This window comes from Haematobia irritans, chromosome 4, assembly GCF_050003625.1.
Source record: "Haematobia irritans isolate KBUSLIRL chromosome 4, ASM5000362v1, whole genome shotgun sequence".
NCBI lineage: Eukaryota > Metazoa > Arthropoda > Insecta > Diptera > Muscidae > Haematobia > Haematobia irritans.
The window spans coordinates 224603829-224620957 of NC_134400.1; the positions used below are offsets into that span (position 1 = coordinate 224603829).

The 17129-nt window shown below is 33.4% G+C and overlaps 1 protein-coding gene across 2 annotated transcripts; it reads right to left on the reverse strand.

The window, feature by feature from the left end:
* Nucleotides 1-4274: 4274 nt before the first annotated feature.
* On the reverse strand, nt 4275-15950 carry ArfGAP1 (ADP-ribosylation factor GTPase-activating protein 1). Of its 2 annotated transcripts, XM_075308436.1 has the most exons (6): nt 15500-15950; nt 13001-13584; nt 6930-7044; nt 6778-6867; nt 6554-6601; nt 4275-5014 (listed from the first exon to the last, which is right to left on the reverse strand). In XM_075308436.1, exons 1-6 carry the CDS (start codon nt 15557-15559, stop codon nt 4520-4522), a joined length of 1392 nt encoding a protein of 463 aa, XP_075164551.1. In that variant the 5' UTR covers nt 15560-15950; the 3' UTR covers nt 4275-4519. The 2 variants fall into 2 exon arrangements, with proteins under 2 accessions (XP_075164551.1, XP_075164552.1); XM_075308437.1 differs by lacking the exon at nt 6554-6601.
* Between the last annotated feature and the right edge of the window lie 1179 nt (nt 15951-17129).

Here is a 17129-nt window from a genome sequence, read left to right on the forward strand (position 1 = left end):
CGCCCGAGGTACCATTTCTCAATAGTGGAGGCGCTTTCCCGATGAGTTTGCGACTGTTTTCGATTTGGCGGAGACTTTCAGAAGTGCCGTGAAATTAAAAAAATGGGTAGTAGGACGATTATTGCTTAAATCCATGCCTTGCCAACATTTATTTTTTTATTTATTTATTTATATTTATTGTGAAAATAACCAAGCCTTTGAATTTTTTTTTGAATTTGACGGCACTACTGAGAATCCCCACCAAGTTGATAACAATCGGAAAAACGCCGTCACTATTGAGAAGTTTTACCACGCCAAGTTTCTACAAAAAAGTTTATCATCAGTGCAATTATTAGGTTCTTTTTAGATCAATTTAGAACGACGCCAATAAGAGCCCCTTCAAACTATCAAAAAAGTACATTTTAAGGTAGTTGTGAAAGAATTATCGTGGTCAAGTAAAACACGATTGTGTAGATGTTTATTAATTTGATTAAACATTTATAAATTCGGAGTACCAATGAATTTGCTGATTACATTCCTTGCCTTTGGGCTTTTTGTTATGTTTTTGTATTCCACACACTTTTCAAAGTATAGGACTTTATGTATTTTAAATTCAATCAATAATTTCTCGTCAATATTTTAAATTGTTTTTCGTTTCTTGATTTGTTTACATGTTGTATTGAAAAGTTAAGTTTGCGGCAGAATATTCGAGCTTTTGATTTCAAAGAGAAATTTCAACTCTTCATTATCGGACGCATTGTACGCATTGAACGCATGGTGTGTAATTCTACCTTTATAAACATAACATCCCTGTCAACATTTTTTGAATTTGGGGCGCTTCTGAGAATCCCCACTACGTCGAAAACAGTCGTATACGATATCCAAAACTCCTCGGAAAAGCGCCGTCACTATTGATAAGTTGTACCACGCCAAGTTACTACAAAAAAGTATCGCATGAGTGCAATTATTAGGTGCCCTTCTGGATACATTTAGAATAACGCCAATAATAAGATAGTTGTAAAAGAATCATTGTGGTCAAGTAAAACACGATTGTTTAGATGTTTATTAATTTTATTAAACATGTATAAATTCTCATAAATATAACATTTATACGACTATCACATTTAACATATTTTTATGCATTAATAAAAGATTGATGTTGATTTACAAGTTGCAATTTACATGTTGTAGCGTCTATCAGCCGGTGCTTCTATTCCCAATGGAGGCAGCGTGTCTGGAAAAATATTTGAAAAACTATCACTTTATTCCATTTGGAAAGTCATAAATTGTTTACTAATATAACTTTCACAATTTTAAGCGAAATAACTATGTTTTCAGCACTCCATTATCGTTTTTATTTAAATTAATTATAAGAAGTTAGTTGTCCTTGGTGTTTCACAAAATATAAAATGGCTCTTGTAACAATAGTGATGGCAAAATACTTTCATGCGAATAGTGATGGCAAAATACTATCACAGTTGGCGATTGTTGCAGTGTCACTTACGAGTCTGTGGTAGCGATGAGGATGAAATGGAACTTTGAAATGCTGGCAGGGATTTTTCCGTTTATCTCATCACATTTAACATAACATTTTTCATTAATAAAAGAATGATGTTGATTTACATGTAGCAAGTTACATGTTGCAGCGTCTATCAGCCGTTTTTTTTTTTATTCTCGATGGAGGCAGCGTGTCTGGAAAAATATCTGAAAAAACAATCACCCTATGGAAAGTCGAAAATTGTTCACCACATACCTTTCAAATTTTTAAGCGTAATAACTATGTTTTTTAGCACTTCCCAATAAACACAAACGTTTGAAAAATGCTAAATTTCAACAATTTTTCAAACATTTTTTCAAAGTATTAGGGTAATATTCAAGTTGGGAAATTGTTGAGAAAATCGCGTTCTCAACAAAAAACAGACATTACCCTCAACAGTGAAATTCAACACATTAGCAATAATATCTCAAGTGTTATCCTCAAATTGAAATGCATCGCTACTCAATAATTTGTCAAACAATTTTCGATGCGAGTCAAATTCAAAATTAACATCGTTGCAAATACTTTTCAACCTAAATTTGTATGAATGATATCCCCACTTCAATTTGAAAGTCAAAGCCAAAATTCTATATCTTAAACATTATTAGTAACACAGCATTAAAATTTATTAACATGCGGGCAATTTGAAATTAGGAACGTACTGGACCGCGTGTTAGAATTGATTTCCAGCAGAACGAATTCACAAAATATCCATTTTAAACTGATAATAACATATGAATTAAACTGACGATGTGATGCACATTTTCATCCAGAAGTTGTTGATTTCAACAATTTGTTGTTTTTAACAATTTTAATTGGTTGCATTTGTAATATTTCTCGAAACTTTTTCTTGTCGATAAGCCACTCATTTTTCATTGGTCAGCTTCTTAATGTTTGCAAGAATGTTGCATCCAAAGATTTTAGTTTTCTGCAAAGAGATTTAAATTTTTGTTGATTTAATTTTTCATATTGACGTACCAATTATTATAAACTATTTAAAGCAGTTCCAGTTAATTGTCCACCATTTTTTCATCGGTCAGCGTTTTAATGTTTTCAAGAACGTAGAATCCATAATTTTAGTTTTCTGCAAAGAGATATACATTTAGTGACTTCCTTAAAGTTTTATTTCATTTATTATTTCCACTTACGTATTTTTATAAACTATTTGGTTATTTGTCTAAAATTTTCCATTTTTTTTATTTCTTGCAATTGACCACGAACTTCGTTGCACAAATAAGTATTGAAAACCACATAGTTTTTTCGTTGCATTTTAGGGTAGTGTTTTGTCAAAGTTTTCTCATATTATCTTCAACACCTTTTCAAAGATTTCGTCAACATTTTGGCAAATCGGAAGTAATTCGCAAACAATTTGAAGATGTATTGAAGATGAGCTATTTCAAGTCAAGTTGAATTTATGTTGAAAATTATATTTACCCTCAAACTGAAAAGTTGTTGCATTTGAAAAACGCTCATCTTGTGTTTATTGGGTTTATTTTCGTTTTTATTTAAATAAATTATAGCAAGCTAGTTGCGTAATAATAGTGATGGCAAAAAACTTTCATGTACATTTTGTACTTTTTGATAGGCTTCCCCCATCACAGTTGGCCAATGTTGTAGTATCATTTACGAGTCTGTGGTAGCGATGAGGATGAAATGGAACTTTGAAATGCTGGCAGAGACCAAGGGTAAATAATAGCTTCTTTTAAATTATTTGAAGACACTCTAGAAATAATCGCTGAGAACATTGTTATTACCTTTATGGCGTTACTTGGACACAATTTAGATACTGTCTTTGGGTGTTTTCAACGTAATGGCGAGACCCATAATTAAAAATATAAAATCAGGGATGTCACTATCCAACTTTTTGAGATAAATCCCACGTGTTAGGCACACATAAAATTATGCTCGACGACAAAGTCGTGACTCACGCTGATGGTGGTGAATGTGATTAACAAACCAAATATCGTGCGTGAGCGTATTTCGGAAAAATAAGCTGACGAAAATAATCATTGTGAGTCACGATATTTTTTCGCGAGTCACGACATTTTTGTGGGTGAGCTCAAATTTACTTTTCGTGAGTGTGCGTGAGTCCCACCAAACAATATCGTGCGTGGGTAAGTTTTACACGTGCACACCTCTAGTATACACCAGTAGTGGCAATTCTTCCACTACCCAAAAGAAATGCATTGTTATATTTGTCACAGTACACTCATAGAAAATTCTGCTAAAAACAGCAGTCGATGTCTGCTGTTATATTTTTGTACTTCAGGGTCTAACAAACACCAAATTATAAAATTTTTAGGTTATAAATTTTTCCCCAAAGCATATTTAAGAACCAAAAGTAGTTTTTGGTATATTATTACACTGTAATATACTTACAAGCTCCTAAATTTTATAAATATTCAGATTTTTGGGCAAATACTATAGATATTCATAAAACATTGTTTTAATAGTGTTAGGATAGCTCTTAAGTTGACATTTTTATTTGTTTCAGCCAAATTAAAACATGTTTTAGAATAATCGAACTTAAAAAATAGCAGACAATGTTTGTTATTTCAGTAAACAGTGACTGCTTTCCCTTTCTGCTGTTTTAGCCGACTTTTCTGCTGTTCCTGCTAACAAATTTCTTTGGGTGTATATTTTACATTTGTGGCAAGTTCTTTCTCCATGGTTTGGTATATAACAGCATTTGTAAAAATCCAAGTAACTAATATGTTGTTTTTTGACAATATCCCTAGATGAAAATGGTTAGCTCCTATTCAAGTAATTACATTCATATATTTATATATATTTACGATGAATAAAGAAAAATTACATGTTTATAAAAATTTGCTAGCAATATTACAAAATAAAATAATAATCAGAACGTCAAAAATTAGAAGGAAGAATTAGATTAGAAACGAAGAATGTAAATCGCAAACATTTCAGTTGATATAAAACAAGAAAAAATATAAACGAAATAAATAAACAAATCCAAATCAGATATCGTCGTGTATATTTCGATTAATTCATCAGTAAATTCCAGGCATCATCTTCAGCAGATTTATTATTGGACGATGGAGTTTTTGGTTTTGCGCTCTTAACATCCAAGCTATCGAAACCTTCACTTAACTTTTGCGAAGTGGCCGCTGATGACGATAATTTCATATTTCTGTTCGTCGACGTTGAATGTGTTGTTGCATTTTGATAAGAATCGGGATAGCTATCGAATCCAGACCAGTCATCGTCATCATTAACGTTAGGCGTATTTTTAAATTGATTGTTATACGATTTCGATGATGGAATTGTTTTTTGGGGACTGTTTTGCCATCCCCAATCAGTGTCATTGGTGTTCGAATGTTGACCCATGCCCGAGGACAAGTTACCACCCACAGAATGGGAACGTTGGTAGGAATTATCTTGATTGAAATCGCTGTAACCACCAGCATGTTCGCTTTGTGGTGATGTAAAATTGCTTCCAGCTAAGTTATTCCAACCACGTTTGCCAATATCTGTCACCTAGAAGACGATTTTTATATATTAATTAACTCGTACAATATACAAAAACTTGCTATTTAAATAGGCTTCCAATTTGATGTAGATATTTTAAACAAAATATAAATTAAAAAACATGTTTACGAATCATTTACAAATAATAATAAAGTTTAAAAAAATTGTAGACTTCGTGAAGTACAATGTAGACTTCGATAACATTAGTTCCAAAATGTACTGAGATTTTTAACACCGTTTTCGCTGACTTGTAACAATGCATTATTCTGAAACGTTCTTGTTTTTGAAATGCGACCAATTTTGGTGATTGTTGAAGATCTCTTCTTTCCCAAAGTAGTCAACGAAATTATTACATACGCTTCCCAAAACCCATAACCTTATAAGCCAACTGTTGCATTTTTGCACATGTAGGAGCAGGTGCTGTCCCCTTAAAAACTGTCGACTTTGGAGTTAAATGACGTATCCATATCTCATCCATTATCACATATGGACGTACAAATGCGGGTTTATTACACTTTACCACATTTTTTTTTTGGGTTTTTTGCACATAATAACAAGTTTTCATTTTAGCTAATTATGAATGGTATTGCACCGTATAATTTTAATTTTCTTTCGAACAAGTATCAATTTTTATAGTTACAAATTGATTTAAGGAAAAAACTAGAACAAAAGATAGAAGTAGTAATAAGTTTTTAACATATCAATTTAATGTGCCCATTGTTTTTTAGTAGTTGTTCACAGTTTTTCAAAGTAGTTAAGTTTTCATTATTTATTTTTTTTTGCCCAATTGTTGAATTATTATTGGTAGTTTTTAATTTTTATATTGGTTAAATATTTATATATAAAGCTATTTTTGTAGTATGATGTCTGTTTCTGCTTTCAAAGTTTTGTGTATTAGTTGTGATAAAAATGCGGATAATGCCCTCATTATCGTGTTCGTGAAGTCTTTGTATGACGTCTATTAAATCAGTAATTGATTTTAAGATTTTTTTATATGATTTAAAGTTTTTTCAAATAAATTTTTGTTTTCGTTCAAACTCACGCGGAACTGCTTTGCCCAGAACTTTCTCATATGAAAATATTTGTGGGTGTCGTCTATTTCACTTACAGTCATTCAAATTCATTTTGTGGGTATTAGCTTTAATAATTTTGCCTGTAACAATTATCTATGTGTCCGAAAGAAATTTTTTAAAATGACATGTTGCTTATTCGGTATAGGCAAGGCCTATTATTGTATTCAAATATCATATGCCGGCATTCACAACAATTTGGAGAATTTATTGAAAGTATTGATATTGTAAAAACTGATGTCGAATTTACGACCGTTAGGCTTTAACTGTCTGTTAAATGTTGAGATAATTTAACTGTCTGTTAAATGTTGAGATAATTTAACTGTCTGTTAAATGTTGAGAAAAATGTTTAGGCAGAATTGTTCTAAAGAAGCTTCAAAAATGGGGGTTAAACTATTTTCTATTTGGATTATTATACTATTATATAACATACCATTGAATAACTATAAATTATGAGATTATTAAATACTTTACCTACCTTGTATGCAACATCAGTAACAGAGTCTATAATCCCACCCTCTTTTATCTAATTATCAAAAAAATAAATAAAACAAAAATTAAATTAAGCAAACTACTCAAAAAAAAGTAAAAATAAATGCAAAGGAAAAATTCTTCAGCCACCGTTACATTCTACTCTTTTTACAATGATTTGTGACGTATGGAGTGTTTAGCACATTCCATTACTATATATTGCAAACTGACCTTCGAAGATGCGATGGTGGCTGTAGTAACTGCTTTCTCTTTAGCAATGACTGCAAATTTTGATGCTCCGGCCGATAGTAAACTCCAACCCTAAATTCGATAAAAGTTGATAATAGTTTAGTTTGAAATGGAAAGGTTTATTGTAATCTTACCGAAGCTAGCGATGATAACGTATTGTCAATGATTTCTTGAGATTGTGTTTTTGGTGGTGGTTCACGAGAATATCCAAATCCACTGTATTTGCCTCCTTGACTAGGTGGCAAATTACTGAAATTAATATATAATATTTAAAAAAAAATAAATTAATACAACGTTGTAAATAAAAATATATAAACGTATTTAACCAATTAACGCCCAGAATGAAACTGCCGGACAAAAATTGATTTTTATGGGTTTTTATTAACTCTGTAACGAATAAGTAAAGAGATTTAAATAAAAAATCTGACACTTTTTCGAAAAAAGTGTGTCCTTAGTGGGGGCATTGGGCAGATTAAGTATGAAATTGATCTGGCAACACCGTAATGATCAGATAAACAAATTAGTGACCGGCTAAACAAATTGTGATTATATGCAATAAAGACAGTAGAAAAAGATCTATAACCAGTTGTGAAATACAAAGAACGGCTTTCTTAACTTCGATGCAAAGGAATTCAGTGGACTTTCCCCAAGTTCTACGCCTGAAATAAGTTCTCTAAAATTATCATTTACTTAACCTCAAAATAACACATTGGGGCTGTTTATTATTTACATGCTGTATTGCTTCTGCTGTAAACATGGCTCCAACTGATGCGTGTGCACTGTCTTCTTGTGGGAAATATATTTGCAAGTCTCAAGCGAGTGTTTGTTGTACCGTATGTCTTAAATGGTTCCATGCAAATTGTGCTGGCATAACTATTGATGAAATTAATGTAATCTCTAAAAGCAAAGGCATGCTTGGATACAGTTGTCCTAATTGCCTTGGAAGTCCTAAAAGGGGCAATGACGCTATACTTGATGAGTTGCGGAAAGGAATGGAAGATATACAACTTAAATTTGATTCAATTCTTGCTAAAGTCGAGGTTGAATTAGCTTCTCAAGTCAAGGAGCTTAGGAATGACATCAACGAATGCATAACCAAAATCGAAAAAATTGAAACAACTACAATTAAAAAGTTTGAGATCTTCGAAGATCAAAATGAAATGCTGCAAAAGCGTTTGAATCGAAAAGATATTGTGATAAACGGATTGGAGAAGAATCAGCCTAACTTGATGGATATCGTATTGAAAATGATGCAGTTTCTTGGTGTGAATGTGGTAGAAGCTGACATCGATTCATGCTTTTTCATAAATAAAGGCCACTCTGTTTTATTGAGAATGAATTCGGTTATTAAGAGAGATCTTATCATGAGCAACTATTTTAAAAAAGGGTCACTGCATCTCACAGACATTGCCTCGACTGATATACAAAAAAGAATTTTTCTCAATGATCATTTGACGGTGAGAGCTGCCAAACTTGCGTTTATATGTCGCAAACTTCGGAAATCAAAGACTTTCAAGAAATTTCGTATACTGAATTCGGATGTAGCTAAAGTCAAAATCACTTTTGAAGATGGGAATGAGAAAACTTTCAGATATGACCAGTTCTACTTACATTTTAAACAGGAAGCGGATATCTATAGAAAGCGCATTATGTAGTACTTGAGTTAAGGTATTAAATATCTTATTTAATAGAGTATTTCACAAAGATCTTTAATTCTGTTCTGTTTAATTATGTTAAACAGAATACAGAATTATTCTTTTTTAAATTCCAGGCTCGTAGAGCAATATATTTTACGGTATAATATGATAGTCTGAATTTGTTAGTAATTCTTTTTAAATATTCTACCTATAAGCTTATCATTTTAGTTGTGTACTGGTGACACAACTTTTAATGATATTGAGACAGGGAATTCAAAACTTTTTCTAATGAATTTTTTTGCTAATCAGTATTTGTTGAGCTGCACTATTGAATATCATCGTTTGTTGAAATTATTTGCATATTGTAATTCTATTGTACATATTGTTAATTATATTTTATTATACATAGTTGTTAGTTAAATTTCAAATTATAATAATTATTTTATTTTTTGGTCTTGATGGAAAATCTGGGTCCTATTGTCAGGGACAACCATTTATTAAGAAATTTCTGCGTCCAGTCATGTAATTGTTTGAAAGTTGGTCTTATTAATGTTCAGAGCTTAAGCCCGAGTTACAGAACATCTAAATTTGATGAGATTAAGTTGTTATTAAGTGAATCCTTTTTTGATGTAGTGGCGATTTCGGAGACTTGGCTTAAGCCACACATTTCGGATGGCTCTATTGGTATTCACAATTATTTTGTCATACGGAATGACCGGTTGACCATGAGAGGTGGAGGGGTGGCATTTTATATTCGGAATGGAATTGTAGCTAAGGAGATATTTAGGCACTCTGATCCTTTAAGTTATGAGGCATTATTTGTAGAGATTGGGGGGAATAGCAGTAAAGTGGTGTTGGGAGTGATATATGCTCCGCATGGTAATCTGGATGGGCTGGATGTTCTACTTGGTGATCTTAGGTGTATGCACGAGAACATGGTAGTGTTGGGTGATTTCAACACTAACATGTTTGATGTTATAAGGTCTGCCTCCATTAGATCACTGTGTGGTAGTTGTGATCTTACCTATTATCATAATATGTTGCCTACGCATTATGACCAAGTTCATAATACTACTTCATTGATTGATTTCGCGCTAGTTAGTAATAATGATATGATAAAATGTTCTGGTCAGTGTAGTGTACCCTATATTTTTCATCACGCGTTTATTTTCCTTAGTTTTGATATTTCTGTACGAGGCCGCAATGAGATGATCGAATATAAGGACTACAGATCTATTGATTCCGATGCAGTTAACAGTGTGTTATGTCAGGATTCTTGGAATGAGATTTATTACACTAACGATGTGAATTACCAGCTTGAGATTCTTAATACTCTTCTTAATAGGCTTCATGACCAGGTCCCTGTAAAAAGAGTTCGGGCTAAGGAGAGTACAAACTTTTGCAATTATCCTGATGTTAAGGAGATGCGTCGTTTAAGGGATTTGTCTTTTAGGGCCTTTATTGAGGACAGGACGCCGGTTAATTGGAGAGTATACTGCAAATACAGGAATAAGGTTAAGTCAGTTTTGCGGAGACATAAGAGAAGGTTTTGGTCTGAGAAACTATTGAACTCTACTACTAAGGAGATGTGGTCTACTATTAATAAGAGCCTTGCTAACAGGAACGGCACTGCCGTAGAACACGACCCGGATGCTTTGAATAGTTACTTTGTCTTCCTCCAATCGGCAGCAATTGAGGATACACCTAGGTTTGATTTATATCCTTATGATGGGTTCACGTTTAGATGTATTGACCTTGTTGAACTTAGGACGGCCTTTACGCGCTTGAAATCGAATGCAGTTGGTCCTGACTTAATACCATTGACATTTTTAAAGGTTGTTTATAATTATATTGAACCCTATATTCACGCTTTGGCTAACATGATCCTCACTACATCCATCTACCCGGATAACTGGAAGGTTGCACGCGTAACGCCCATTGGAAAAGGTAAAGGGGGAAATTCGGTAGAAGACTGCAGGCCCATTAGTATTCAGTGTGCACTTTCGAAGTTATTGGAGATAATCATGAAGGACCAGATTTTGAGTCACTTGAATGGTGAAGGATTGTTAAGTAATCGGCATTTTGGCTTTCGCGAAGGTGGTAGTTCTTGTTCATTACTATTGTCGCTTACGGAGCAGATAAGGGAAAATTTGAACAGTAATAGAATGTCCACTATGGTGGCGTTGGATTTGAGTAAGGCCTTTGACACTGTGTGTCATCACGTGTTGGTAGATAAACTTGTTCATCAGTTTGGGTTTTCTCTAACATCATCTAAGTTGATATTTTCGTATCTGTCAGCAAGGCGACAATTTGTAAGTCTGGGAGGTAGACAGTCGAGTATTTTGGAATGTGTTAGTGGCATTCCTCAAGGTTCAATTCTTGGGCCTTTACTTTTTCTAATTTATGTAAATGATATTGTCCAGGTTGAGGATTCCAATGTTTGCAGGATTTATCTTTTCGCGGATGACATTAATTTACTCTTTACAGGTGATAGAGTTGACTTGAGCTCTTATGAGGCTATTATTAATAATACATTGTCTCGTGTGGCCCAGTGGGCATCCGTCAATCGCCTTCACATTAACCCTGATAAGACCAGAGCTCTCAATTTCGGATCCATTCCTTATCGACTTGATATTCGCTTTACTGGTGTTCTTGTACAATTTGTACAGAGTATAAGGTGCTTAGGAGTCTACCTTGACTGTGACTTAAAGTTTGAGGAACACATATCAAAGATTTCTTCCAAAATCTGCGGTGCCTTACGCGGTTTATACAACCTTGATTGTTATTTACCTACACCCGTCAAAGTACGGATTTCGCATTCTTTATTAATGTCTCACATTTTGTATTGCTTGGAGGTATACTGTGGCACAGGTCTAGGCATTCTGAGGAAGCTGCATGTTGTTTTTAATAGGATTATTAGATATGTTTACGGCCTCAGGATGAGGGATCATGTTTCGCCATTTGCTCAGGAATTCCTACAATGTTCCTTTGAGGACTTCGTTAAGATTAGGAATCTACTATGTTTCAATCGTATTATCGTCACCCAGTCACCACTCGATATTGCTCAATCATTTCGTTTTTCCAGGTTAACCCGAAATCAAGTAATTATATTGCCGAGAATATCATCGTTAATATATGAGCGGTCATTTATTGTAAGGATTTGTAGGTTATGGAACTCTCTTCCGGTTTGCTTAAAGGCATTTGACTTCTCGAACCCGCTTTTTAGGAGAAAACTAATGGACCACTTCAATCAATAAAGTCACATACCATATAGTACCGTATTTTCTTAATAGACTAACAAAATATTTTATGATTATTGAATAATTATTGTTACATGTATATTTTTTTTTTGTAATATGAAATTTATGAATGAACTAAATATCATTACACTTTTTAATATAATAATCGTATATGGCCAATATTGGCTCGATTATAATGGATTAAACAAAAAAAATTAAAATAAAATAAAAAAATAAATTCTCCAAAAATCTCCATTACGGGTAGTACAATTTGAAACGTTTTATTACAATAAACTGAACAGTTTTATCAAAACACAATCGAGATATTACATGCGAAGAATTATAGATTTTATATTCTTGGTACATATAAAACTATTGAAGGTATTTTACGAAAGTTATCCGTTTTATTATAGAATTATAGATTTTATATCCTTGGTACATATAAAACTATTGAAGGTATTTTACGAAAGTTATCCGAATAATAACAAGATTATAACACACTGGATATGACATTTGTTTATCAAATGTGACCAAGTGTCTTTGTTTATAGATCAGATGCAGTATAAAGCTGTCGTACGTGTGTTTAAAATTACAAAAACAACGGGTAGCTCATAGATGTTTTACTTTAAGCAGGTGTCCTCATATGGGGAGAGAGGGCGGTAATGGATTAATTAAAGAAATGGATTTTTCATATTGTTGTCCCCAATATTTTTCGGAATCTTTAGGTTAGGTAAGAGAACACGGAATTTTAGTCACACTTGACTATTCAGTCTGAGAGAGAATAAACCATAACTGAAAAAAGTCGAAACTGGGTTAAAACCCAGGACTCTTTATGGTCGTTAATTTAATTTGTGCATTTAAATATTGAAACAGATCCAGAAAATCCAATTACAAAAAAATTGATATTTTTACATTTCCAAAAATGGATCCGATTAATTTGTTATCAGACCATTTACAAAATTTTCCGTTCCCAATAACTATATTATTGATACTAAATTTTTTTACTTGAAACATTTATAAAATTAATTGATTTTTAAGGGAAATTCAAATGATGATATAATTATTGACATTGAAGACATTGAAACCGCGAATTTCGTGATAAAAAAAAAAAAAACAATTATGTGAATAGGATAAAAAATCTGCACTAGCGGCTCACTGTACGACAACTTTGAGACACCAGCTTAAAAGAACAATTATAGATACGTTTACACTCTGGAGATGTTAAATATTAGAAATAACTAAGTAAAACAATACAAGATAGATTAAACGTTGTTTGCTCTGTATAAATTGTCATTGATTGGCGAAGATAAGCATACTTTTTTTACTTACTCTGGCCTGGTAGCGTTTTCAATTTGTTTACGTGAAAAGAATTCTTCTTTTTGATCTTTAAATTCTTGTGTATTGAACTGTTGATAGCTATCATCATTATAACCGCCACCATTTTGATAACCGCCTCCCCCTCCTGTGGAACTCTGTTGGTAATTGCCATTATTTCTGGAATGTGAATTATTGCAATTCGCTGTGCTTGATGAAGCAGAAAACGAGGATGCTGTTGATGAACTGCCTGTTGATGATACACGCTTTTTTGCTTCGTTTATATCCCATGACTTTCCTTGTGCTAAAGTAGTAATTTTATCCCGGTATAAAGCTGCAGCTTTGGAATTATACTTTTGGGTAATTGGTGCACGATCGTTCCAATCATCTTGATCTTCCAAAAATTCTCGAGCATTACGATTTCCTCCAACCTTCATTTTTTCCAACTCAATATCCTTCCACTTGTCCATTGTCACGGATCGAACAAATGATAAATGCACTCCAAGACCCCGGTGTTTTCCGGAACACTCAAGACAAATCCAAATGCCATAGGTAACGGAAACCCATTGAGGATTGTGAGTACCACATTCGAAGCATTTCTGAAAATAAATTTTAAATATGGAAATATGTATTTAATTTAACTAATATTTGAATCCAAAGCAAAAAAAAAACAATAAAATATAAAATTCTTTCACAAAAGCATAAGAGACGTGGTACTTCTTTTTTGAACAACAAGTTGAAATATAATGATTATTGCGGTGTTTGTGTTTCCGATATTTTGAAGAACAAAAAGGAATACATATCAGGTTGGCTGATAAGTCCCCGGTCTGACACATAGATGGCGTCGCTAGTATTAAATGCATATTATTTTTATATAGTACCAACATTCAAATGATTCGTGTCAAAATTTGACGTCTTTAAGTCAATTAGTTTGTGAGATAGAGCGTCTTTTGTGAAGCAACTTTTTTTATTGTGAAAAAAATGGAAAAAAAAAGAATTTCGTGTTTTGATAAAATACTGTTTTCTGAAGGGAAAAATAGGGTGGAAGCAAAAACTTGGTTTGATAATGAGTTTCCGGACTCTGCCCCAGGGAAATCAACAATAATTGATTGGTATGCAAGCGTGGTGAAATGAGCACGGAGGACGGTGAACGCAGTGGACGCCCGGAAGAGGTGGTTACCGACGAAAACATCAAAAAAATCGACAAAATGATTTTGAATGATCGTAAAATGAAGTTGATCGAGACAGCAGAGGCCTTAAAGATATCAAAGGAACATGTCATCAATATTTGGATATGTGGAAGCTCATTTTTTGCTCTTGTTTGGGTGCCGCGCGAGCTCACATTTGACCAAAAACAACAACGTGTTAATGATTCTGAGCGGTGTTTGCAGCTGTTAACTCGTAATACACCCGAGTTTTTCCGTCGATATGTGACAATGGATGAAGCATGGCTCCATCACTACACTCCTGAGTCCAATCGACAGTCGGCTGAGTGGACAGCGACCGGTGAACTGTCTCCGAAGCGTGGAAAGTCTCAAAAGTCCGCTGGCAAAGTAATGGCCTCTGTTTTTTGGGATGCGCATGGAATAATTTTTATCGATTATCTTGAGAAGGGAAAAACCATTAACAGTGACAATTATATGGCGTTGTTGGAGCGTTTGAAGGTCGAAATCGCGGCAAAACGGCCCATATGAAGAAGAAAAAAGTGTTGTTCCACCAAGACAACGCACCGTGCCACAAGTCATTGAGAACGATGGCAAAAATTCATGAATTGGGCTTCGAATTGCTTCCCTTTTTCTTGTTCTCAGACCTCAAAAGGATGCTCGCAGGGAAAACCGAAGGAGTACTACCAAAATGGTATCAACAAATTGGAAGGTCGTTATAATCATTGTATCGCTCTTGAAGGTAACTATGTTGAATAATAAAAACGAATTTTGACAAAAAAAAAGTGTTTTTCTTTGTTATCAGCCAACCTGTTAAGCTAAACTAGTATACGTTGTGAAATAGAAAACTTGCACTTAAATCTAATTTCTGTCTTTCGATTTCATGCAATTATTCATTGATATTGGGAGTTACCGTGGTGCATGCCGCCTTGCATTCATATGGTCATGGGTTCAATCCCACATTCGACCAAACACCAAAAAGTTTTTCAGCGATGGATCATACCCTCTCAGTAATACTGGTGACATTTCGGAGTGTTTCAATGCTTCGGACTCGGCTATAAAAAATAGTTCCCTTGTCATTGAGCTTAACATGGAATCGGCCAGTACTCAGTGATAAGAGAGAAGTTCACCAATGTGGAATCACAATAGACTGAAGTTAGCCTGAAGCCTACCACCACTATACCTAACGTAACCTAAACTTCATTGATATACACAATCAACGTAGATGACACTTGTACAGGCATTACAACAAAGAGATAAAGTGAGAACAGATGATAACATCAAAGCTTTCAAGAGCACATCAATGAATAGCCACACAAATCTACAAAGATTAATCACAACTTTGACTTACCGAATTATCATCTTGAGGTTTGAGTTCTTGCAAAACTCGTCTTGTCCTTGGACTGGCCATTTCCTGTTTATTACGTCAGTGAATGATGAGTATGGGTTTCAATAGAAATAATTAAACAATTTCAAAATTCCGTGTACTGTTCCTGCAGTCGACTTTGTTCTAATTCCAATTCTGCAAAATATTTAGTACAGACGTATTTTATAAAGACCACAAGACCAACTACCCCGAATATAGTAATGCCCAAAACTTTGGCCTGATAACTTCTCGATAATGTTTCTCCTTTCGAAGTGGAAGTGGGTGAGCAAACAACTGTTGTACGTGATTTTGAGGAAGTCATTAAAATGTTTATATTAAAAGAAATGGTCAAACGAAGTAATACTATTTATGAGTTTAATAATTAATCATGTTATCCACAGCTTTTACAATTTTTTTTATTTAGTTAGCGAAAAACTGACTGAAGGAGGCAGCAAATTGTTGACGTGTGAACAAAACGGAATGAAAAGTTTTTGACAATCGCCAGTAATGCCAACCTTTAATAATCAAAATCAAGTAGAAACCATTTGCTTGAAGATGCAGTCACAATAAACACAAGATGAACGTTTTTCAAATTCAACATCTTTTTAGCTTGAAGGTAAACCACATATTCAACGTCAATTAAACTTCACTTGAAATGGCCCATATTTTCAAATTGCTTACAAATTACTTGAAAATCGCCAAGATCTTGATGTAAAATGTGTTGAAAAAGTACAACCCTTATATGCAACGAAAAACATGGGGTTTTCATTCTTGTGCAATGAACTTTAAAGAAGTCACTACCCAATAAACACAAACGTTTGAAAAATGCTAAATTTCAACAATTTTTCAAACATTTTTTCAAAGGATTAGGGTAATATTCATGTTGAGAAACTGTTGAGAACATCGGCATTACCCTCAACAGTGAAATTCAACACATTAGCAATAATATCTCAAGTGTTATCCTCAAATTGAAATGCATCGCTACTCAATAATTTCTCAAACAATTTTCGATGCGAGTCAAATTCAAAATTAACATCGTTGCAAATACTTTTTAACCTAAATTTGTATGAATGATATCCCCACTTCAAGTTGAAAGTCAAAGCCAAAATTCTATGAATTTTGTATAATTTATTCATTTTTATCAACATAAAATATATAATAATACACTACACTACATAATACACTACAATACCAATTGATAAATAATAATCTTATTAAACATATCAACAAATAAGAACAAAAACCAAAACAAACAACAAAACTTTAAATATCTTAAACATTATTAGTAAACACTTTTGCACTGATAATTCGATTTCCTTCCTTTTGGTGTCATAAAACAGAATTAAAATTTATTAACATGCGGGCAATTTGAAATTAGGAACGTACTGGACCGCGTGTTAGAATTGATTTCCAGCAGAAGGAATTCACAAAATATCCATTTTAAACTGATAATAGCATATGAATTAAACTGACGATGTGATGCACATTTTTATCCAGAAGTTGTTGATTTCAACAATTTATTGTTTTTAACAATTTTAATTGGTTGCACTTGTAATGTTTCTGGAAACTTTTTCTTGTCGATAAGCCACTCATTTTTCGTTGGTCAGGTTCTTAA